The sequence below is a fragment of the Somniosus microcephalus genome, chromosome 29 (genome assembly GCF_052327205.1).
Source record: "Somniosus microcephalus isolate GS21.2 chromosome 29, FLI_Smic_1.0, whole genome shotgun sequence".
NCBI classification, from domain to species: Eukaryota; Metazoa; Chordata; class Chondrichthyes; order Squaliformes; family Somniosidae; genus Somniosus; species Somniosus microcephalus.
The window spans coordinates 11,250,522-11,273,101 of NC_141015.1; the positions used below are offsets into that span (position 1 = coordinate 11,250,522).

Here is a 22,580-nt window from a genome sequence, read left to right on the forward strand (position 1 = left end):
AAAGAAGTAGAAAGGATGGCCTGAGAGCCAATTTTCCAAAGATGTGTTTTGACAGCGGAGGTCCTGCCCCGGGAGTGCACATTTTTAGAAGTTTCTGGAAACTCCACGCAAAAGCTGACTGTTCAGCCCAACATTGAATGAGGCAAAAATCTGTACTCGGGTTGGATTCAAGAGTGCAACTTCTCCTTCTAACTATATGTGTCTAACTCTGCACATCAGACCGTGCATTAGGATAGTTCACACACATTTCATAGAACTCCAGAGATTGAAGTGGACAGGAAAGGCCAATTTCCAAATGTTACCCCGTAGCTCAGCGTTCGCGATCGAAGGACATTCTGTGCCCACTGAGCAGGTGGTCAGGAACGTGTGTGAAATGCTGAAACTAACTGTCTGAGGTTGGTCTTCTCATACCATGTGCTTTACTTTCAGATGATGACTTGGAGTATTATTCCCCACAGAACCTTTATTCTGAAGACAGTGAGTATCATGCTTTCTGTCATAAACTGCAAACCATTATTGCAACTTGAATAGATCCAGCTAAACATAGGAACAGGTGTTGGCCTTGAGCCTGTTCCGCCATTCAATCAGATCATGACTGATCGAAACAATCCCTCGATCTAATTAAAAGTTCCGCATTTGTTTGTTGCACATTAAGGGGATCATTTTGACGGGCTCGTCGAGGGACTAATGGGATCGGGTGAAAGGCTGGTTCACCCCCCGCCCGGTTTCACTCCCGATTTGAAGTCAATATTGGGCGGGTGTAAAACCGGCGTTCCACCCGATCCGGGGTATTTCCCGCTGGTGAGTTGGGTTGAAATGACCCCCATGTCTGGGTGGCCGGTGGCACATCAAACCTGCAGCAGCGAAAAAAAACAAGGGTAAAGCTTTTCCGATTGGCTCAAATAATCATTATTGATTTACTGGAAAGCAACCAATCCAAATGCAGCCATTTAAACCAGTCTCATCTGTCAATATAATTAATTGGAAACCAAGGCCCATCTTGAATTCTGACTCCGATGAGAATGTATGAATAAAAAAACACCTCTCTCTCGCCCTCTCTCTCTCTCTCGCCCTCTCTCTCTCTCTCTCTCGCCCTCTCTCTCTCTCTCGCCCTCTCTCTCTCTCTCGCCCTCTCTTTCTCTCTCGCCCTCTCTTCTCTCTCGCCCTCTCTTTCTCTCTCGCCCTCTCTCTCGCCCTCTCTCTCTCGCCCTCTCTCTCGCCCTCTCTCTCTCTCGCCCTCTCTCTCTCTCGCCCTCTCTCTCTCGCCCTCTCTCTCTCTCTCGCCCTCTCTCTCTCTCGCCCTCTCTCTCTCTCGCCCTCTCTCTCTCGCCCTCTCTCTCTCTCGCCCTCTCTCTCTCTCTCGCCCTCTCTCTCTCTCTCGCCCTCTCTCTCTCTCTCGCCTTCTCTCTCGCCTCTCTCTCTCGCCCTCTCTCTCTCGCCCTCTCTCTCTCTCGCCCTCTCTCTCTCTCGCCCTCTCTCTCTCTCGCCCTCTCTCTCTCGCCCTCTCTCTCTCTCGCCCTCTCTCTCTCTCGCCCTCTCTCTCTCTCGCCCTCTCTCTCTCTCGCCCTCTCTCTCTCTCGCCCTCTCTCTCTCTCGCCCTCTCTCTCTCTCGCCCTCTCTCTCTCTCGCCCTCTCTCTCTCTCGCCCTCTCTCTCTCTCGCCCTCTCTCTCTCTCGCCCTCTCTCTCTCTCGCCCTCTCTCTCGCCCTCTCTCTCTCTCGCCCTCTCTCTCTCTCGCCCTCTCTCTCTCTCAGCCCTCTCTCTCTCTCGCCCTCTCTCTCTCGCCCTCTCTCTCTCGCCCTCTCTCTCTCTCGCCCTCTCTCTCTCTCGCCCTCTCTCGCCCTCTCTCTCTCTCGCCCCTCTCTCTCTCTCGCCCTCTCTCTCTCTCGCCTCTCTCTCTCTCGCCCTCTCTCTCTCTCGCCCTCTCTCTCTCTCGCCCTCTCTCTCTCTCGCCCTCCCTCTCTCTCGCCCTCCCTCTCTCTCGCCCTCCCTCTCTCTCGCCCTCCCTCTCTCTCGCCCTCCCTCTCTCTCGCCCTCCCTCTCTCTCGCCCTCCCTCTCTCTCGCCCTCCCTCTCTCTCGCCCTCCCTCTCTCTCGCCCTCCCTCTCTCTCGCCCTCCCTCTCTCTCGCCCTCCCTCTCTCTCGCCCTCCCTCTCTCTCGCCCTCCCTCTCTCTCGCCCTCCCTCTCTCTCGCCCTCCCTCTCTCTCGCCCTCCCTCTCTCTCGCCCTCCCTCTCTCTCGCCCTCCCTCTCTCTCGCCCTCCTCTCTCTCGCCCTCCCTCTCTCTCGCCCTCCCTCTCTCTCGCCCTCCCTCTCTCTCGCCCTCCCTCTCTCTCGCCCTCCCTCTCTCTCGCCCTCCCTCTCTCTCGCCCTCCCTCTCTCTCGCCCTCCCTCTCTCTCGCCCTCCCTCTCTCTCGCCCTCCCTCTCTCTCGCCCTCCCTCTCTCTCGCCCTCCCTCTCTCTCGCCCTCCCTCTCTCTCGCCACTCTCTCTCTCGCCCTCTCTCTCTCTCGCCCTCTCTCTCTCTCGCCCTCTCTCTCTCTCGCCCTCTCTCTCGCCCTCTCTCTCTCTCGCCCTCTCTCTCGCCCTCTCTCTCGCCCTCTCTCTCTCTCGCCCTCTCTCTCTCTCGCCCTCTCTCTCTCTCTCGCCCTCTCTCTCTCTCTCGCCCTCCTCTCTCTCTCGCCCTCTCTCTCTCTCGCCCTCTCTCTCTCTCGCCCTCTCTCTCTCTCGCCCTCTCTCTCTCTCGCCCTCTCTCTCTCTCGCCCTCTCTCTCTCTCGCCCTCTCTCTCTCTCGCCCTCTCTCTCTCTCGCCCTCTCTCTCTCTCGCCCTCTCTCTCTCTCGCCCTCTCTCTCTCTCGCCCTCTCTCTCTCTCGCCCTCTCTCTCTCTCTCGCCCTCTCTCTCTCTCTCGCCCTCTCTCTCTCTCTCGCCCTCTCTCTCTCTCTCGCCCTCTCTCTCTCTCTCGCCCTCTCTCTCTCTCTCGCCCTCTCTCTCTCTCTCGCCCTCTCTCTCTCTCTCGCCCTCTCTCTCTCTCGCCCTCTCTCTCTCTCGCCCTCTCTCTCGCCCTCTCTCTCGCCTCTCTCTCTCGCCCTCTCTCTCTCTCGCCCTCTCTCTCTCTCGCCCTCTCTCTCTCTCGCCCTCTCTCTCTCTCGCCCTCTCTCTCTCTCGCCCTCTCTCTCTCTCGCCCTCTCTCTCTCTCGCCCTCTCTCTCTCTCTCGCCCTCTCTCTCTCGCCCTCTCTCTCTCGCCTCTCTCTCTCTCGCCCTCTCTCTCTCTCGCCCTCTCTCTCTCTCGCCCTCTCTCTCTCTCGCCCTCTCTCTCTCTCGCCCTCTCTCTCTCTCGCCCTCTCTCTCTCTCGCCCTCTCTCTCTCTCGCCCTCTCTCTCTCTCGCCCTCTCTCTCTCTCGCCCCTCTCTCTCTCTCGCCCTCTCTCTCTCTCGCCCTCTCTCTCTCTCGCCCTCTCTCTCTCTCGCCCTCTCTCGCCCTCTCTCTCTCTCGCCCTCTCTCTCTCTCTCGCCCTCTCTCTCTCTCGCCCTCTCTCTCTCTCGCCCTCCCTCTCTCTCGCCCTCCCTCTCTCTCGCCCTCCCTCTCTCTCGCCCTCCCTCTCTCTCGCCCTCCCTCTCTCTCGCCCTCCCTCTCTCTCGCCCTCCCTCTCTCTCGCCCTCCCTCTCTCTCGCCCTCCCTCTCTCTCGCCCTCCCTCTCTCTCGCCCTCCCTCTCTCTCGCCCTCCCTCTCTCTCGCCCTCCTCTCTCTCGCCCTCCCTCTCTCTCGCCCTCCCTCTCTCTCGCCCTCCCTCTCTCTCGCCCTCCTCTCTCTCGCCCTCCCTCTCTCTCGCCCTCTCTCTCTCGCTCTCTCTCTCTCTCGCCCTCTCTCTCTCTCTCGCCCTCTCTCTCTCTCGCCCTCTCTCTCTCTCGCCCTCTCTCTCTCTCGCCCTCTCTCTCTCTCGCCCTCTCTCTCTCTCGCCCTCTCTCTCTCTCTCGCCCTCTCTCTCTCTCGCCCCTCTCTCTCTCTCGCCCTCTCTCTCTTCGCCCTCTCTCTCTCGCCTCTCTCTCGCCCTCTCTCTCTCTCGCCCTCTCTCTCTCTCGCCCTCTCTCTCTCTCGCTCTCTCTCGCCCTCTCTCTCGCCCTCTCTCTCGCCCTCTCTCTCTCTCGCCCTCTCTCTCTCTCGCCCTCTCTCTCTCTCGCCCTCTCTCTCTCTCGCCCTCTCTCGCCCTCTCTCTCGCCCTCTCTCTCTCTCGCCCTCTCTCTCTCTCGCCCTCTCTCTCTCTCGCCCTCTCTCTCTCTCGCCCTCTCTCTCTCTCGCCCTCTCTCTCTCTCGCCCTCTCTCTCTCTCGCCCTCTCTCTCTCTCGCCTCTCTCTCTCTCGCCCTCTCTCTCTCTCGCCCTCTCTCTCGCCCTCTCTCGCCCTCTCTCTCTCTCTCGCCCTCTCTCTCTCTCTCGCCCTCTCTCTCTCTCTCGCCCTCTCTCTCTCTCTCGCCCTCTCTCTCTCTCGCCCTCTCTCTCTCTCGCCCTCTCTCTCTCTCGCCCTCTCTCTCTCGCCCTCTCTCTCTCGCCCTCTCTCTCGCCCTCTCTCTCTCTCGCCCTCTCTCTCTCTCTCTCGCCCTCTCTCTCGCCCTCTCTCTCTCTCTCGCCCTCTCTCTCTCTCTCGCCCTCTCTCTCTCTCTCGCCCTCTCTCTCTCTCTCGCCCTCTCTCTCTCGCCCCCTCTCTCTCTCTCTCTCGCCCCCTCTCTCTCTCTCTCGCCCCCTCTCTCTCTCGCCCCCTCTCTCTCTCTCTCTCGCCCCCTCTCTCTCTCTCTCTCGCCCCCTCTCTCTCTCTCTCTCTCGCCCCCTCTCTCTCTCTCTCTCGCCCCCTCTCTCTCTCTCTCTCTCTCGCCCCCTCTCTCTCTCTCGCCCTCTCTCTCTCTCTCTCTCTCTCGCCCCTCTCTCTCTCTCGCCCCCTCGCCCCCTCTCTCTCTCTCTCGCCCCCTCTCTCTCTCTCTCTCTCTCGCCCCCTCTCTCTCTCTCTCGCCCCCTCTCTCTCTCTCTCTCGCCCCCTCTCCTCTCGCCCCCTCTCTCTCTCTCGCCCCCTCTCTCTCTCTCTCTCTCGCCCCCTCTCTCTCTCTCTCTCTCGCCCCCTCTCTCTCTCTCGCCCCCTCTCTCTCTCTCGCCCTCTCTCTCTCTCTCGCCCCCTCTCTCTCTCTCTCTCGCCCTCTCTCTCTCTCGCCCCCTCTCTCTCGCCCCCTCTCTCTCGCCCCCTCTCTCTCTCTCGCCCCCTCTCTCTCTCTCGCCCCCTCTCGTGCTCCCTCGCCCTCTCTCTCTCGCCCTCGCCCTCGCGCTCTCCTCGCCCCCGCCCTCTCTTTCGCCCTGCGCCTCGCTCGCCCCACCACCCCCCCCCCAGCCCCGCGCTCTCTCTCTGACCCCGAGTCCTGCATTCTTCCCTGTAAATATGTGATAAATGAGACCCAGCACACACTAACTATGGACAGATTAGCTGTTTAATCGACTTCTATCACCAGAGGTTTGAAGTATTAATTCATCTGTTAAGATTAAGTTTGTTGTCCTTGTGACAAAGATGAGATCTGTTTGTTTGTGTATTTTGATTTGTTGGCTGTCCCTTTAACCCCCAGTAACCAGACATACAGTGGGTTTGAACGTGCCGCACGCTGGGCGAGGCTGAGAGTTCAAATCCCACTGCGTAAAATTGTGAATTTAATGCAACGAACCTGGTAGTTTGTGGCTGTCACCAGAAAAAGTAACCATGGAAACTGCTGGAATGTGGAAAAACAACACCCCACTGGCTCACTCGTGCCCTTCGGGGAAGAGAATCAGTCGTTGAGTATATTCAAGACTGAGATCGATAGATTGTTGGATACTAAGGGAACCAAGGGATAGGGGGGTCGAGCAGGAAGGTGGAGTGAGGTTGAAGATCAGCCATGATCGTATTGAATGGCGGAGCAGGCTCGAGGGCCGAATGGCCGACTCCTGCTCCTTGGATCGCCTTTTCAAGTTTGAGTGATCAGATATTCCAAATCAGGAAGTCCCAGTAACTCGCTCTCTTCTGGGATGTTTAGGACCAATTCTGTTTTTAAAAAAAAAAAAAAAAAAATCTCAGAAAAGGAACAAATTAGTTTGAATTTCCAAGCAACTGTTTAGATTGATTAGGTTCTCATGGTGGTAAGAAAATGTAGGAAAAGAACACTGTTATTTAAAAGTTATTTAGAAAGGGTTGGTTTAGTTCTGAGAGTTGAAATTTAAAATATATATATATTTGTCCACTAAGGAATTTGGTGGAAGAATGCCTACTGTAAATATAAATTTATATTACTGTTGGTTATGAGCTTGTTAAAATAAATTCATTTGATATTTTAAATTTAAAATAGGGTCTGTGTGATGCTTTAATATAAAAACAGAAAATGCTGGACATACTCAGCAGGTCAGGCAGCGTCTGTGGAGAGAGAAACAGAGTTAAAGTTCCAGCTCGATGGCCTTTCCCGATTTCAGATTTCCAGCATGCTCTGCTATTTTCAAAGACTGGAGTGAGACCTTCTGGAGGCCTAGGATGAGTCCAGTTGGTGAAAGCAATCTCCAGACAGAGTTTGCGGTATATTTGTGGGCACAATAGCCAAAGCTGACCTCACTCTCATGGCAAGAATAGATACTCTCGAAGGTCTGGGGAGCTGCGACACGCCCATGGAGTGACCTATGATACGAGAGCTGAAGTAATCTAGAGTAAGAAGATTGGATATGACCCAAAAATGTAACACTCCTAGATTGGAGTGCTCCCATTGGCCACTTGTGCTTAGGTTAGATGATGCAAGTGTGGTCAGCAAATCGTGTTCAGTCTGCTGTAAGAAAGTGGTACCGAGCTATCCAGATCAGGATTGATCCTTGGTTTGTGCTGTTAGCTGATCTTAGCTGGGCAGTAGTTAGACTGCCTCTGGGCCGCAGGCTAGGTGAGAACCAGTTTGCTCCTGCTCGCTATCCAGCGATCCGTGCAGGATATGGATGTACTGGACATCAGGTGGAGACAGGACCAGGTCTGGCTAAGGTGCTTGCAGTGGTTGAGTGCCTGCTGATACTTGTGTAGGTCCACACGTGAAGGATGTCCATGCCAGCAAGAGTATCGGGGGACATTCTGGATCCACGGAACCGTACCCAGTGAGGGTATTGGTGAGGATCCATGGAACCGAACCCCAGCGAGAGTCGGTGAGGATCCATGGAACCGAACCCCAGCGAGAGTCGGTGAGGATCCATGGAACCGAACCCCAGCGAGAGTCGGTGAGGATCCATGGAACCGAACCCCAGCGAGAGTCGGTGAGGATTCATGAACCGAACCCCAGCGAGAGTCGGTGAGGATCCATGGAACCGAACCCCAGCGAGAGTCGGTGAGGATCCATGGAACCGAACCCCAGCGAGAGTCGGTGAGGATTCATGGAACCGAACCCCAGCGAGAGTCGGTGAGGATTCATGGAACCGAACCCCAGCGAGAGTCGGTGAGGATCCATGGAACCGAACCCCAGCGAGAGTCGGTGAGGATCCATGGAACCGAACCCCAGCGAGAGTCGGTGAGGATCCATGGAACCGAACCCCAGCGAGAGTCGGTGAGGATTCATGGAACCGAACCCCAGCGAGAGTCGGTGAGGATTCATGGAACCGAACCCCAGCGAGAGTCGGTGCTTTCAGAATAGGGGGGAGCAAATTGGGAAACAAAGCTTGAAGAAATTAGTGATGCAGGCCATGACTCCAACTTCCTTTGCAAACCTGTATCCCCACCTTGATTTAAAAGGGGGCGGCACACGGGCAACTGTTGAAAATTTGGTCGTGTTACTTGTCATTTTTTGCACTGGTTAATCTGCTGCGTTGGATAGAACCGAGCTGAGCTGAAATACAAAGCTGCAATCTGTCTTTGGTCTGTTACAATCGGGAACTCTGCCATGTCTTTGTTTCCCCCTCCTGTTTTCCACTGGCCTTTTATCTTCCTTCCTTGTTTCCATAAGGCGTTGACTCCTTGCTGTGGCGCGAATCCATGGTATCATCAGACAAGGCCTCGGCTTTCCCCTGGCTTTTAAACAGGTTTATTTTATTAGGATAAAAACTAAGTGTTTTATTTGGCTCAATTACAGAACTCCTCTCTCTTTCCCGAAGAGAGGCCTCATTATTTACAGCGATTGTCCAGAGTTAATCATCTGACTCTTAACTGATTCTCTTGAAATGGGAATGCATGCTCATCACACATGGGTTCCACCCTGGAGAATCGAGGCTAAGTGGCTATTCTATATACATGAGCCTAGACAGTAAACAGGCAGTTCAACGGTGGAGGGCACAACAGGCTAGTGCAACCCTGTGCTCACCCAGCATTCACACTTCCAGCAGGAGTCACTGGTTCGTGATTAAGAGCTGGCAATTTGGCCAATTTTCTTTTTCTAACCCAGTTACACTGAGACCACAATAATGTCCCTACTGCCGGCCCGATGGAGATCGGCTCCACTCAGACAGAGATGCAACTTGAGATCTTGGTCTGTCTAACTCAGCTACTCGCTGCCTTGAGCAGCTGGGCCCCCAGAGGGCAGGGGAGAGGGGTATCACTGCCATTTATGTCTCTCTAACTGGTTTGATCTACTTTCTGCAGTGAAAAGTCAGACTATTGTGCCTCGTTCCAAAAGTGCAATGGACACCATTGATCCTGAGGTCATCGAGAGGAGATCAGCCACACTACCTCTACCAACACGGTCATCGTCACTCAAACCACTTTCTGAAAGGTAGGACATAAGGACATAAGAGCATAAGACGTAGGCACAGGAATAGGTCATTTGGCCCCTCGAGCCTGCTCCGCCATTCAATACGATCGTGGCTGATCTGATCTCGGCCTCAACTCCGCTTCCCTGCCCGCTCCCCATAACCCTCGACTCCCTTACCGTTCAAATCTCTCTCTCTCCACCTTAAATATATTCAGTGACTCCGCCTCCACAGCTCTCTGGGGTAGAGAATTCCAAAGATTCACGACCCTCTGAGAGAAGAAATTCCTCCTCATTTCTGTTTTAAATGGGCGACCCCCTTATTCTGAAACTATGCCCCTAGTTCTAGATTCCCCCACGAGGGGAAACATCCTCTCTGCATCTACCCTGTCGAGCCCCCTCAGAATCTTATATGTTTCAATAAGATCCCCTCTCATTCTTCTAAACTCCAATGAGTACAGGCCCAACCTGCTCAACCTTTCTTCATAAGACAACCCTTCATCTCCGGAATCAACCTCGTGAACCTTCTCTGAACTGCCTCCAATGCAAGTATATCCCTTCTTAAATAAGGAGACCAAAACTGTACGCAGTACTCCAGGTGTGGTCTCACCAGCGCCCTGTACAGTTGTAGCAAGACTTCCCTACTTTTATACTCCATCCCCCTTGCAATAAAGGCCAACATTCCATTTGCCTTCCTAATTACTTGCTGTACCTGCATGCTAACTTTTTGTGATTCATGTACAAGAACCCCAGATCTCTCTGTACCTCAGCATTTTGTAATCTCTCCCCATTTAAATAATTTGCTTTTTTATTTTTCCTACCAAAGTGGATAACCTCGCACTTTCCCACATTATTCTCCATCTGCCAGATTTTTGCCCACTCACTTAGCCTATCTATATCCCTTTGGAGATTCTTTGCGTCCTCCACACAATTTGCTTTCCCACCTATCTTTGTATCATCAGCAGATTTGGCTACATTACACTCGGACCCTTCATCCAAGTCATTAATATAGATTGTAAATAGCTGAGGACCCGGCACTGATCCCTGCGGCACCCCACTAGTTACAGTTTGCCAACCTGAAAATGACCCATTTATCGCGACTCTCTGTTTTCTGTTAGTTAGCCAATCCTCTAGCCATGCTAATATATTACCCCCAACCCCGTGAGCTCTTATCTTGTGCAGTAGCCTTTTATGTGGCACCTTATCGAATGCCTTCTGGAAATCCAAATACACGACATCTACTGGTTCCCCTTTATTCCACCTGCTTGGTACACCCTCAAAGAACCCCAGCAAATTTGTCAAACATGATTTCCCTTTCATAAAACCATGCTGACTCTGCTTGACTATATTATAATTTTCTAAATGTCCTGCTACCACTTCCTTAATGATGGACTCCAGCATTTTCCCAATGACAATTGTTAGGCTAACTGGTCTATAGTTTCCTGCTTTCTGTCTCGCTCCTTTCTTAAATATGGGCGTTACATTTGCGGTTTTCCAGTCCGCTGGGACCTCTCCAGAATCCAGGGAATTTTGGTAGATTACAACCAATGCATCCACTATCTCTGCAACCACCTCTTTTAAGACTTAGGATGCAGGCCATTGAGTCCAGGGGACTTGTCCACCTTTAGTCCCATTAGTTTGCCTAGTACTTTCTTTCTAGTGATAGTGATTGTTTTAAGTTTCCCCCCCCCCCCCCCCCAACCCCAATTGCCCCTTGATTATCCATTATTGGGATGCTTTTAGTGTCTTCTACCGTGAAGACCGTACAAAATATTTGTTCAAAGTCTCTGCCATTTCCCTGTTTCCCATTATTAATTCCCCAGACTCATCCTCTAGGGGACCAATGTTTACTTCAGCTACTCTCTTCCTTTTTATATACATGTAGAAGCTCTTACTATCTGTTTTTATATTTCTTGCTAGCTTACTCTCATGAGCTATCTTCTCTCTCTATCATTTTTTTAGTCGTCCTTTGCTGGTTTAAAAAAATTTCCCAATCCTCTGGCCCTCCACTATTCTTCGCAACATTGTATGCCTTTGTTTTCAATTTAATACCATCCTTTAGTACCTTCCCTAGTTAGCCACGGATGGTTCATCCTTCTCTTAGAGTCTTTCTTTCTCACTGGAATATATCTTTGCTGAGAGCTATGAAATATCTCCTTAAATGTTTGCCACTGCTTTTCTACAGTCTTACCCTGTAATATATTTCCCAGTCCACTTTAACCAAGTCTGCCTTCATACCTTTGTAATTACCTTTATTTAAGTTCGGGACACTAGTTTGAGACCTAGCTTTCTCACCCGCAAATGAATTAGAAATTCTACCATATTATGATCACTCTTCCCAAGAGGATCCTTCATTTCGCGATCATTAATTAATCCAGCCTCGTTAACCATTACCAGATCTAAAATAGTCTTTTCCCTGGTTGGTTCCACAACAAATTGTTCCAAGAAACCATCCCTTATACACTCCAAGAACTCTTCCTCAAGTCTACCTTTGCAAATTTGCTTTGCCCAATCAATATGAAGATTAAAATCTCCCATGATTATAGTCGTACTTTTCTTACAAGGCTCTATTATTTCTTGATTTATACTCTGTCCTACAGTGTGGCTATTGTTTGGGGCCTGTAGACCACTCCCACCGGTGACTTCTTACCCTTATTATTTCTTATCTCCACCCTCTGTGTCTTGATCTTCTAGGCCAATATCATTTCTCACTACACTGATTTCATCCCTTATTAACAGAGCTACCCCACCTCCTTTTCCTTTCTGCCTATCCTTATGAAATGGCAAATACCCCTGAATATTCAGTTCCCAGCCTTGGTCACCTTGCACATCTCTGTAATGGCTATCAGATCATACCCATTTATTTCTATTTGTGCTGTCAACTCATCTATCTTGTTACAAATCTGCGTGCATTCAGATAAAGAGCTTTTAATTTTGTCTTTTTACCATTTTTCCCTACTCTGACCCCTCTTTCTGATGCATTTTTACATGTATGTCCCTTCTTGTCACACTCTGGTTATCGCTACCCTGCACTTTTGCCTTCTCATTTTTCTTTGACTTTTTAAATTTCCACTCAGTGGATCCCTCCCTCCCACTATTTAGTTTAAAGCTCTATCTACAGCCCTAGTTATTCAATTTGCCAGGACACTGGTCCCAGCCTGGTTGAAATGAAGCCCGTCTCGACGGAACAGCTCCCTCTTACCCCAGTACTGGTGCCAGTGCCCCAAGAATCGAAACCCATTTCTCCCACACCAATCTTTGAGCCACTCATTGATTTCTCTGATCTTATTTACCCCATACCAATTTGCACGTGGCTCAGGTAGTAATCCAGAGATTGTTATCTTTGTGGTTCTGCTTTTAATTTAGCCCCTAGCTGCTCATACTCCCTCATCAGAACCTCTTTCTTTGTTCTACCTATGTTGTTGGTACTGACATGGACCACGACAATTGGATCTTTCCCCTCCCACTCTAAGTTCCTCTCCAGCCCAGAGGAGATGTCCTTTACCCTGGCACCGGCAGGCAACACAGCCTTCGGGACTCACGCTCTTGGCTGCAGAGAACAGTGCCTATCCCCCTAACTGTACTGTCCTCTACCACTACCACATTTCTTTTTGCTCCCCCCACTTGAATAGCTCCCAGTGCTGTGGTCAGTTTGCTCATCCTCACTGCAGTCCCTGCTCTCGCCCGCACAGAGAGTAAGAACCTCGTAACTGTTCGACAAGAGCAAGGTCTGAGGCTCCTCCACCACTACCTCCTGGGTCCTCATACCTGCCTCGCTCGTAGTCACACCCACCTGTCCCTGAACACGGACCAAATTTTAATTAATTGATCTAAGGGGTGTGACTGTCTCCTGGAACACTGCGTCCAGGTAACTCTCCCCTCTCCCTGATGTGTCGCAGTGTTTGAAGCTCGGACTCCAGCTCACCAACACGGGGCCGAAGTTCCTCGAGCAACCAACGCTTACTGCAAATGTAGTCGCCGTGGACCTCAATGGTGTCCACCAGCTCCCACATGTTGCAGCAGTAACACATCGCCTGTCCTGCCATCTCTAATGTATTTAATTCATTAAGTGTTTAAGTTTTGAACGTTTCGTTTTTAATCCCGGCTCTTAATTTAAACCAATGCCCAAGAAAAAGAGAAATACTGGCCAACTAATCGCTTCCCTGCTTTCATGTGATGTCACACTTTGAATCTTTCTAATTCTTACCCTCCCAGCTCGGTTGGTGCTGTTCTGGGCTCGCTCTCTTCTAGCCCCGCTGGTCGGCTCAGTGACGCCCTGTTATCTCCGGCCCGATCTCCCACTGTCGCGCTCTGTTTACTCGCCGAATCTCCCGCTCTGTTTACTCAGCGAATCTCCCGCTCTGTTTACTCACCGAATCTCCCGCTCTGTTTACTCACAGAATCTCCCGCCCTGTTTACTCACCGAATCTCCCGCCCTGTTTACTCACCGAATCTCCCGCTCTGTTTACTCACAGAATCTCCCGCTCTGTTTAATCACTGTTTACTCACCGAATCTCCCGCCCTGTTTACTCACAGAATCTCCCGCTCTGTTTACTCACAGAATCTCCCGCTCTGTTTACTCATAGAATCTCCCGCCCTGCTTACTCACAGAATCTCCCGCTCTGTTTACTCACCGAATCTCCCGCTCTGTTTACTCACCGAATCTCCCGCTCTGTTTACTCACCGAATCTCCCGCTCTGTTTACTCACCGAATCTCCCGCTCTGTTTACTCACAGAATCTCCCGCTCTGTTTACTCACAGAATCTCCCGCTCTGTTTAATCTCAGAATCTCCCGCTCTGTTTACTCACAGAATCTCCCGCTCTGTTTACTCACAGAATCTCCCGCCCTGTTTACTCACAGAATCTCCCGCTCTGTTTACTCACAGAATCTCCCGCCCTGTTTACTCACAGAATCTCCCGCTCTGTTTACTCACAGAATCTCCCGCCCTGTTTACTCACAGAATCTCCCGCTCTGTTTACTCACAGAATCTCCCGCCCTGTTTACTCACCGAATCTCCCGCCCTGTTTACTCACCGAATCTCCCACCCTGTTTACTCACAGAATCTCCCGCTCTGTTTAATCACTGTTTACTCACCGAATCTCCCGCCCTGTTTACTCACCGAATCTCCCGCCCTGTTTACTCACCGAATCTCCCGCTCTGTTTACTCACAGTATCTCACGCCCTGTTTACTCACAGAATCTCTCGCTCTGTTTACTCACAGAATCTCCCGCTCTGTTTACTCACAGAATCTCCCGCCCTGTTTACTCACCGAATCTCCCGCCCTGTTTACTCACAGAATCTCCCGCCCTGTTTACTCACAGATTCTCCCGCCCTGTTTACTCACAGAATCTCCCGCCCTGTTTACTCACAGAATCTCCCGCCCTGTTTACTCACAGAATCTCCCGATCTGTTTACTCACAATCTCTCGCCCTGTTTACTCACAGAATCTCTCGCCCTGTTTACTCACAGAATCTCCCGCTCTGTTTACTCACAGAATCTCTCGCCCTGTTTACTCACAGAATCTCTCGCCCTGTTTACTCACAGAATCTCCCGCCCTGTTTACTCACAGAATCTCCCGCCCTGTTTACTCACAGAATCTCCCGCCCTGTTTACTCACAGAATCTCTCGCCCTGTTTACTCACAGAATCTCCCGATCTGTTTACTCACAGAATCTCCCGCCCTGTTTACTCACAGAATCTCCCGCCCTGTTTACTCACAGAATCTCCCACCCTGTTTACTCACAGAATCTCCCGCTCTGTTTACTCACAGAATCTCCCGCTCTGTTTACTCACAGAATCTCCCGCCCTGTTTACTCACAGAATCTCCCGCTCTGTTTACTCACAGAATCTCCCGCCCTGTTTACTCACAGAATCTCCCACCCTGTTTACTCACAGAATCTCCCGCCCTGTTTACTCACAGAATCTCCCGCTCTGTTTACTCACAGAATCTCTCGCCCTGTTTACTCACAGAATCTCCCGCCCTGTTTACTCACAGAATCTCCCGCCCTGTTTACTCACAGAATCTCCCGCCCTGTTTACTCACAGAATCTCTCGCCCTGTTTACTCACAGAATCTCCCGATCTGTTTACTCACAGAATCTCCCGCCCTGTTTACTCACAGAATCTCCCGCCCTGTTTACTCACAGAATCTCCCACCCTGTTTACTCACAGAATCTCCCGCCCTGTTTACTCACAGAATCTCCCGCCCTGTTTACTCACAGAATCTCTCGCCCTGTTTACTCACAGAATCTCCCGCTCTGTTTACTCACAGAATCTCCCGCCCTGTTTACTCACAGAATCTCCCGCTCTGTTTACTCACAGAATCTCCCGCCCTGTTTACTCGCAGAATCTCCCGTTCAGGCGGAAATGTCGCGTTCTTTCCTCACGTGATTCCCCCTAGCTCAGTGGGTCCCACCCTCGCCTCTGAGTCAGAAGGTTGTGGGTTCAAGTCCCACTCCATGGACCTGAGCACAAAATCCAGACTGACACTCCCAGTGCAGTGCTGAGGGAGTGCCGCACTGTCGGAGGGGCCGTCTTTTGTATGAAATGTTAAACCGAGGCCCCGTCTGCACTCTCAGGTGGATGTAAAAGATCCCATGGCACTATTTCGAAGAAGAGCAGGGCAGTTCTCCCCGGTGTCCTGGCCAATAATTATCCCCCAATCAACATCATTAAAACAGATGATCTGGTCATTATCACATTGCTGTTTGTGGGAGCTTGCTGTGTGCAAATTGGCTGCCGCGTTTCCTACATTACAGCAGTGACTGCACTTCAAAAAGTACTTCATTGGCTGTAAAGCGCTTTGGGATGTCCTGAGGTGGTGAAAGGCGCTATATAAATGCAAGTCTTTTTCTGTAAATCCACAGGCTACTTGATTGTATTATCAGGTTTACTTTTCCTTAGCTCGCACTTTTTAAGTTTCTATACTTTTGAGTGGCGTGTGACATTTCCACTGACGGTTTTATAATAAATTAAGGCTATAAAGAAATCGTAGAGCAGCAACAACAAAAACTTTTATATAGCGCCTTTAACATAGTAAAACATCCCGAGTCGGTTGGGCCGAGCGGCCTGTTTGAGTGGCTGTAAATTCTATGTAACGCTAAGCCCTAATTTGAAGAATCATCTCTGCACTGTGTGTGATTTCAGTCGGTTTCCCTGTTGGAAAAGCAGCTCCGTTGATCAATGTTTACATACCCTTGGTATAGTCCACAAATACTTATCCAGCTTAAAATAGTGTGTTTTAAAAAAAATTCTCTTGACGTTCTGCCAATTCTACAGCGACAGGTGTCTCAAAAATGTAGCCCATGTTCTTGCTGCAAAGAAATGTTTTCCTGTGGCCAAGGAACTGGCAGTGGAGCGCTCAGTCTGCCAGAGTTCAAAGGGTGTGCTGATTAAAAGGGGATTACTGGAGTGTCTGACCGAGGTCCAAGGAAGTTCGCCGTTTCCATGGATGCCATAAGAATTCACAGTTGATTTTTTTTCCCCTCTCCCAGGAACGACTGGGGGCCTCTCGACAAGAAAGTGGATACGCGGAGGTATCGTGCTGAGCCGAGAAGCATTTTCGATTATGAACCTGGAAAGTCATCAGTGCTTGCTCACGAGAAAACGGTACTGTGCCGAGCGCGGCTGATCCTTGCTTCAAAATCTCTCTTTTTAAACGTCTGTGTCTCTGTCTAACCAGCTGCCCAATTTAAAACTCTTCTGTTGTGTGCATGTCTACAGGGCAAAAAAAAATGTCTGCGGGTACAGAATCCTGATTGGCTCAAATACCCACCCCACCCCCACCATTGCAAAGGAAACAACCAATCACAAACCTCCGCCTGTTAAGGGAACCATGCTGATTTGTTGGTTTTAGTCAATGGGACAGATACTCAGCCAATCATACTTTACGATATCTCTTATACAAATTTTCATTGGCTTAAAGGGCCACCAATGAATGGCTGACGGCCATCACAAAACAACCAATCAAATACCTGAAAATGATTTTGCCAACTTCTTTCGGTGGCCATTTTTTATATTTCACCCAACTCTTAAAATGACAATACATAAAGAAATACCAAATTCTGAAAAGATCACAAAACTTGCCAATAAACCCATTTTAGAACAGCTAACGCAACTTTTGCCTGCATCGCTCTGTCCTCTGTATAGCCTTGAATTTGCCTTCAGCTCCGTTGCGTGAGCTCGGATTGTTCGGTTGAGCCTGGGCCCGGATGGTTTCCATGTCTCTCAACCAGACAGCAGCTTCTGCACCAGGGTGCACACGGCGGGTGATTCTCTGGAGTAGGTGCCCATGGCAAGGACTCTCGCCTGCTCTCAGCACCTACCAGAAAACCAGCAGTGTGCTGTCCGCCATCTTCCATCCATTGATTACACGCAGAAAGTTTAGGCAAGTGACCGGAGACAACGTCCGACTGAATGAGATGGATCAACTCAGTGGGGCTGAGGCTCAGCCTTGTGCAGAACTGACTTTTTGATCAGTGTCGCTACAATATCATTACACCTTAATTAACAGGAAGAGATTGCAGGGTAAATTTTATAAGTTGCAGCTCCCACAGTGAAGCCTCATCCGACTCTTGGCCTTCCAGATTCCCAACCCTCAACATTAATGGCCAGAAATTTGGGAGGGTCTCAAATCTTCACTCCTGACCGTCGGATCTGCTCTCCCAACAACCAAGGCTTTTTATTGTGAGCGGCAACTTGCAAAACGCACCTCCGTATTGATTACTGCAACGGCTTCTGAATATTGATTTTTTTTTCTTTGCTCGAGAAATAAGATGATTATACTTGAAGCAGATTACAATTTTCAAAATCGCTAGTCTTTAATGGCAGCCAAATGGAAACTCGCTCTCCTACAGTTACAGAAAATAGCTCTGATATTTTTAGATGGAAAAATGAAACAACTGACTACACTTAATTGAAAGTTCTCACTGCAGTTAATAATATTCATTAAGCTAACAAAAATCTATATTTTGAATACATTTCATAAATCAATAACTTCACTCAAATTAACGACACCATTTTTGTCTGAATTTATTAATTTATAAATTCGACTCTGTCTTGTGCGTGAGCAGTGTAACAAAAGATCAGCTAGTGTATGTAAAAAGATCAACCTGTTGGATAGAAAGATCTGGGAGCCAACACTGAAATGCCCAGAATTTTGATACTTGGACATGGCGAGGGTAGACAGTTTGACTCTTGCATGCTACTTGTGGGTTTTGGTGCTGGGAGGGATTTCTGAGGATTATCTTGAATGCTTGCATTGGTTATCTTGCCACAGCGGCTGGATTCTCAGCTCCTGTCTTGCATGCAACATATGCAGAGGGCAGAGTCTTGTGGGTGTCGTGTTTTGCTTTTTGTCCTGGATGAATGCGCAGCACTCAACTCCTAAAGGCCTTAAGGAGCGAAATTCTGCATAACATGATGGCCACTCATGAGGACAGTTCCACAGAAACTGACTCTCACTGGGGCACAGTTCCACAGACACTGACTCTCACTGGGGCACAGTTCCACAGACACTGACTCTCAGTGGGGCACAATTCCACAGGCACTGACTCTCAGTGGGGCACAGTTCCACAGGCACTGACTCTCACTGGGGTACAGGTCCACAGACACTGACTCTCACTGGGGTACAGTTCCACAGACACTGACTCTCACTGGGGCACAGTTCCACAGGCACTGACTCTCTCACTGGGGTACAGTTCCACAGACACTGACTCTCAGTGGGGCACAGTTCCACAGACACTGACTCTCACTGGGGTACAGTTCCACAGGCACTGACTCTCACTGGGGTACAGTTCCACAGACACTGACTCTCAGTGGGGCACAGTTCCACAGACACTGACTCTCACTGGGGTACAGTTCCACAGACACTGGGCCAGATTTTCAGTGTGCCGTGAGGTGGGCTTTCAGGCGTGCGGGGGGCAAAAATCCCGAATTCGGGGGTCCTGACACCATCCCGCCCAAAACCCGCCTCCACGTAAGTTTCAAGGGAGGCGGGTGCCCGCCCCGCACTGGGACCCGCCGACCCGAGGCGGGAAGGGATTAGTGCCAATTAACTGCCTGTTAACAGGCAGTTTTTAGCCTAATCCCTATTTTGAGGGGTGTCGTGTGGGTTTCCAGACGGCTCCAAACCACGCCAGGTTAGAGCAGGCGGGCCGTCGGATTGAAGGACTTGGAGGGGTTGCGATGTCAGTGTTCAGGTGAGTGATGGGTGCATGAGTGCAAAGGTAAGTGTGTTTGGTGTGTCTAAAGCATGTAAAGAAGTTTTACTTACCTTAACAGCCTTTCTTCCTCTAGGCGTCGGGAGTCCATCACTCAGCCGGAACTGAGAGCTGAATGGCTGCGAACTGTCAAAAGTGACAGCCTTCAGCTTTCAGTGCCGGTGACAGTTCTAACTGAGTCTGCGTAGAAGGACTCAGGTTAGAAGTCAGACTGTCAGTGTTTGACAGCTTCAAACAGCTGTGAAACACTGATATTTAATCTGTCAAAAACTCTTGACAGATGAAATTTCAGTCTGTGATGTCACCTGTTGCCGGGTGGCCCTTAATTGGCCTGCTGAGCCCGCTGGGCGGGCTCAACCAGGTCAATCAAAGGAAAATCACATCGATTGGCCGGACGTTGATGGATTCGGGACTAAAACCCGAAAATTGTAGTCCCGCCTCCTTCCCGACAGCTTAATGAAAATCCAGCCCACTGACTCTCACTGGGGCACAGTTCCACAGACACTGACTCTCTGGGGTACAGTTCCACAGACACTGACTCTCTCTGGGGTACGGGTTCCACAGACACTGACTCTCTCTGGGGTACAGTTCCACAGACACTGACTCTCTCTGGGGTACAGTTCCACAGACACTGACTCTCTCTGGGGTACGGGTTCCACAGACACTGACTCTCACTGGGGTACAGTTCCACAGGCAATGACTCTCTCTGGGGTACGGGTTCCACAGACACTGACTCTCTCTGGGGTACAGTTCCACAGACACTGACTCTCACTGGGGTACAGTTCCACAGACACTGACTCTCACTGGGGTACGATTCCACAGACAGTAACTTTTGTTGGAGGTACAGGAGGCTGCCATTTGTATTTAAAGGAAACACAACCTATTGATAGTTTGGCCACGAAAGGTGCATAGTAGCAGAGCGCTGACAGACATCCATCACCCTGCTCCACATCCTGCATGTTTCTGCATGCGTTCTTGCCTTGTCACTCTTTGGGAGAAGTGCCTTTTGGTGGTGAAGCCTGAAACCCAAGTGCATGATGCTGGACAGACAGAGATGTTGGAGGTTTATCTCTTGAACTTTTCACACCAGAAGACAGAAGAAAATAGCGAGAGAGACCCAAGGCAGCCACTCACGAAGAACAGCACCTTGGACTACCCGAGTGATCAGGTGCAGAACGAAGATCATTCAAACCACCACGGAGAAGAGACAGGGAGAGACGTAAGTGGAATTTACGTTCGTATGATCTTTGGGTACAGATAAAGCTTTTACGTTCCATTCCATTTCAGAGTGATACATTTTGGTAGGAAGCACAAGGAGAGGTTCAATCCGAAGGAGTGCATGAACAGAGAGACCTGGGGGTATGTGTGCACAAATCGTTGAAGGTGGCAGGGCAGGTTGAGAAAGCAGTTAAAAAAGCATATGGGATCCTGGGCTTCATGATTAGGGGCATAGAGTACAAAAGCAAGGAAATTATGATGAACCTTTATAAAACACTGGGTCGGCCTCAACTGGAGTATTGTGTCCAATTCCGGGCGCTGCACTTTAGGAAGGATGTGAAGGCCTTCGAGAGGGTGCTGAAAAGATTTACAAGAATGGTTCCAGGGATGAGGGACTTTAGTTACGTGGATAGACTGGAGAAGCTGGGGTTGTTCTCCTTAGAGCAGAGAAGGTTGAGAGGAGATTTGATAGAGGTGCTCAAAATCATGAGGGGTCTGGACAGAGTAGATAGACAGAAACTGTTCCCATTGGGTCGAGAGCCAGAGGACACAGATTTAAGGTGATTGGCAGAAGAACCAAAGGCGACATGAGGAAAACTTTTTTACGCAGCGAGTGGTTAGGATCTGGAATGCACTGCCTGAGAGGGTGGTGGAGGCAGATTCAATCGTGGCTTTCAAAAGGTAATTGGATAAGTACCTGAAGGAAAGAAATTTGCAGGGCTACGGGGAAAGGGCGGGGGAGTGGGACTAGCTGAGGTGCTCTTGCAGAGAGCCGGCACGGGCTCGATGGGCCGAATGGCCTCCTGTTCTGTAACCATTCTATGATTCTATTCTGAACTGCTTCAACACTCTCCAAAGACCCATGTTGGAGGTTTTGTTAGTTTGCTTGATGTCCCCGTTCTCCTGTAACTTATATCCTGGGAGTATGACCATTTCAACATTTCCTTACTCACCAATTACAATTGAGAACCAATTTAGAAACACAGAAACATAGGAGCAGGAGTAGGCCATTCGGCCCTTCGAGCCTGCTCCGCCATTCAGTATGATCATGGCTGATCCTCTATCTCAATACCATATTCCCGCTCTCTCCTCATACCCCTTGATGCCTTTTGCATCTAGAAATCTATCTATCTCCTTCCTAAATATATTCATGGCTCCAGATAGGGTTGGAGTATATTATACTGAACTGCCTCAGAGCCAGTCAGTGCCCGAAAAGGTGGAGAGCTGCAACTTCCCACTGCTTCTCAGTCACCCTCTTGCCCTGTTTATGGTTTAGTTACAATAAGCTGGGGGCAGAGTTTTTACGAGGAATTTAACGAGGTACCAGGGCTGGGGTGGAGTGTAGGTTCGAGAATGGGGCTGCAATCTCCCTCCCTTGCCCCTGGTTACAGTGGAGCCTCATGACATCACCCCTTTTGTGTTGAACTCCCAGTCCTGTGACATCACGAATGGGGAGAGTGCACTACAACAGGGACACCTTGCACTTCTAACGTGCCTTTAACGTAATCAAAAGTCCCAAGGTGCTTGACCGAAAGGAGTGGAGGAGTTTGGTGGGATGACCAAATGCACATTCGAAAAGGCAGGTTTTGACGGCAGGGAGCGAAGGGGAGAGGGAGAAGGGTTTAGGGAGGGAGAGGCTGAGATGGCTGAAGACTCTGCCACTGAAAACGGAGCAGCAAGATGGACGGTGGATGCACAGAATGCCAGAGTCAGACCACCGTAGGACATGGACTGGGGACATAAGGCTAAAGGACAGCATCCTCGTTTATAAATCCCTCCGTGGCCTCACCCCACCTGCCTTGAGATGATTTGTAAACAAGGCAGAGGATTTTGATCTCACTGCGTTGAGGGACGGGGGAGGCTGAGGGGCGGGGGGGGGATGCTGAGGGGCGGGGGGGTGGCCGAGGGGCGGGGGGGTGGCCGAGGGACGGGGGAGGGGGCCGAGGGACGGGGGAGGGGGCCGAGGGACGGGGGAGGGGGCCGAGGGACGGGGGAGGGGGACGGGGGAGGTGGCCGAGGGACGGGGGGGGGGGCCCCGAGGGACGGGGGGGGCCGAGGGGCGGGGGGGTGGCCGAGGGACGGGGGGGGGGGGGACGGTGGGGGTGGCCGAGGGACGGTGGGGGGCCGAGGGACGGGGGGGGAGGCTGAGGGACGGGGGGGGAGGCTGAGGGACGGGGGGGTGCTGAGGGACAGGGCTGATGGTCAAGCGGGGCTTAGATTGGATGTGGGAGATAGAGCTAAAGCTTGTGACGGGTGGACCTCATTGACCAGCAAGGAGGGCGTTGGAGTCTGGAATGAACGACCGCATGGATCAGTGTTCCCTCAGCGGTGGGACTGAGGTAGGGACTATTTTAATTGGACCAAAGAGGGGTGGCATAGGATAACCCTGTGTCACCAGGACAGATGGTGCACCCCACGTTCCCCCTCAATCTTATACC

The 22,580-nt window shown here is 50.9% G+C and overlaps 1 protein-coding gene across 50 annotated transcripts in view; it reads left to right on the forward strand.

The window, feature by feature from the left end:
* The window catches only part of LOC147098469 (sorbin and SH3 domain-containing protein 1-like), a 356,822-nt gene that overhangs the window by 272,549 nt on the left and 61,693 nt on the right, over positions 1-22,580 (forward strand). For 42 of the 50 annotated variants that reach the window (XM_085970173.1, XM_085970194.1, XM_085970168.1 and 39 more), the window contains 4 exons: positions 430-477; positions 8,600-8,729; positions 16,198-16,312; positions 20,015-20,143. In XM_085970173.1, coding sequence (XP_085826299.1) covers positions 430-477; positions 8,600-8,729; positions 16,198-16,312; positions 20,015-20,143 — 422 coding nt within the window. The remainder of the gene's footprint in view (positions 1-429; positions 478-8,599; positions 8,730-16,197; positions 16,313-20,014; positions 20,144-22,580) is intronic. The other 8 variants (XM_085970178.1, XM_085970190.1, XM_085970197.1 and 5 more) reach the window with 2 other exon arrangements.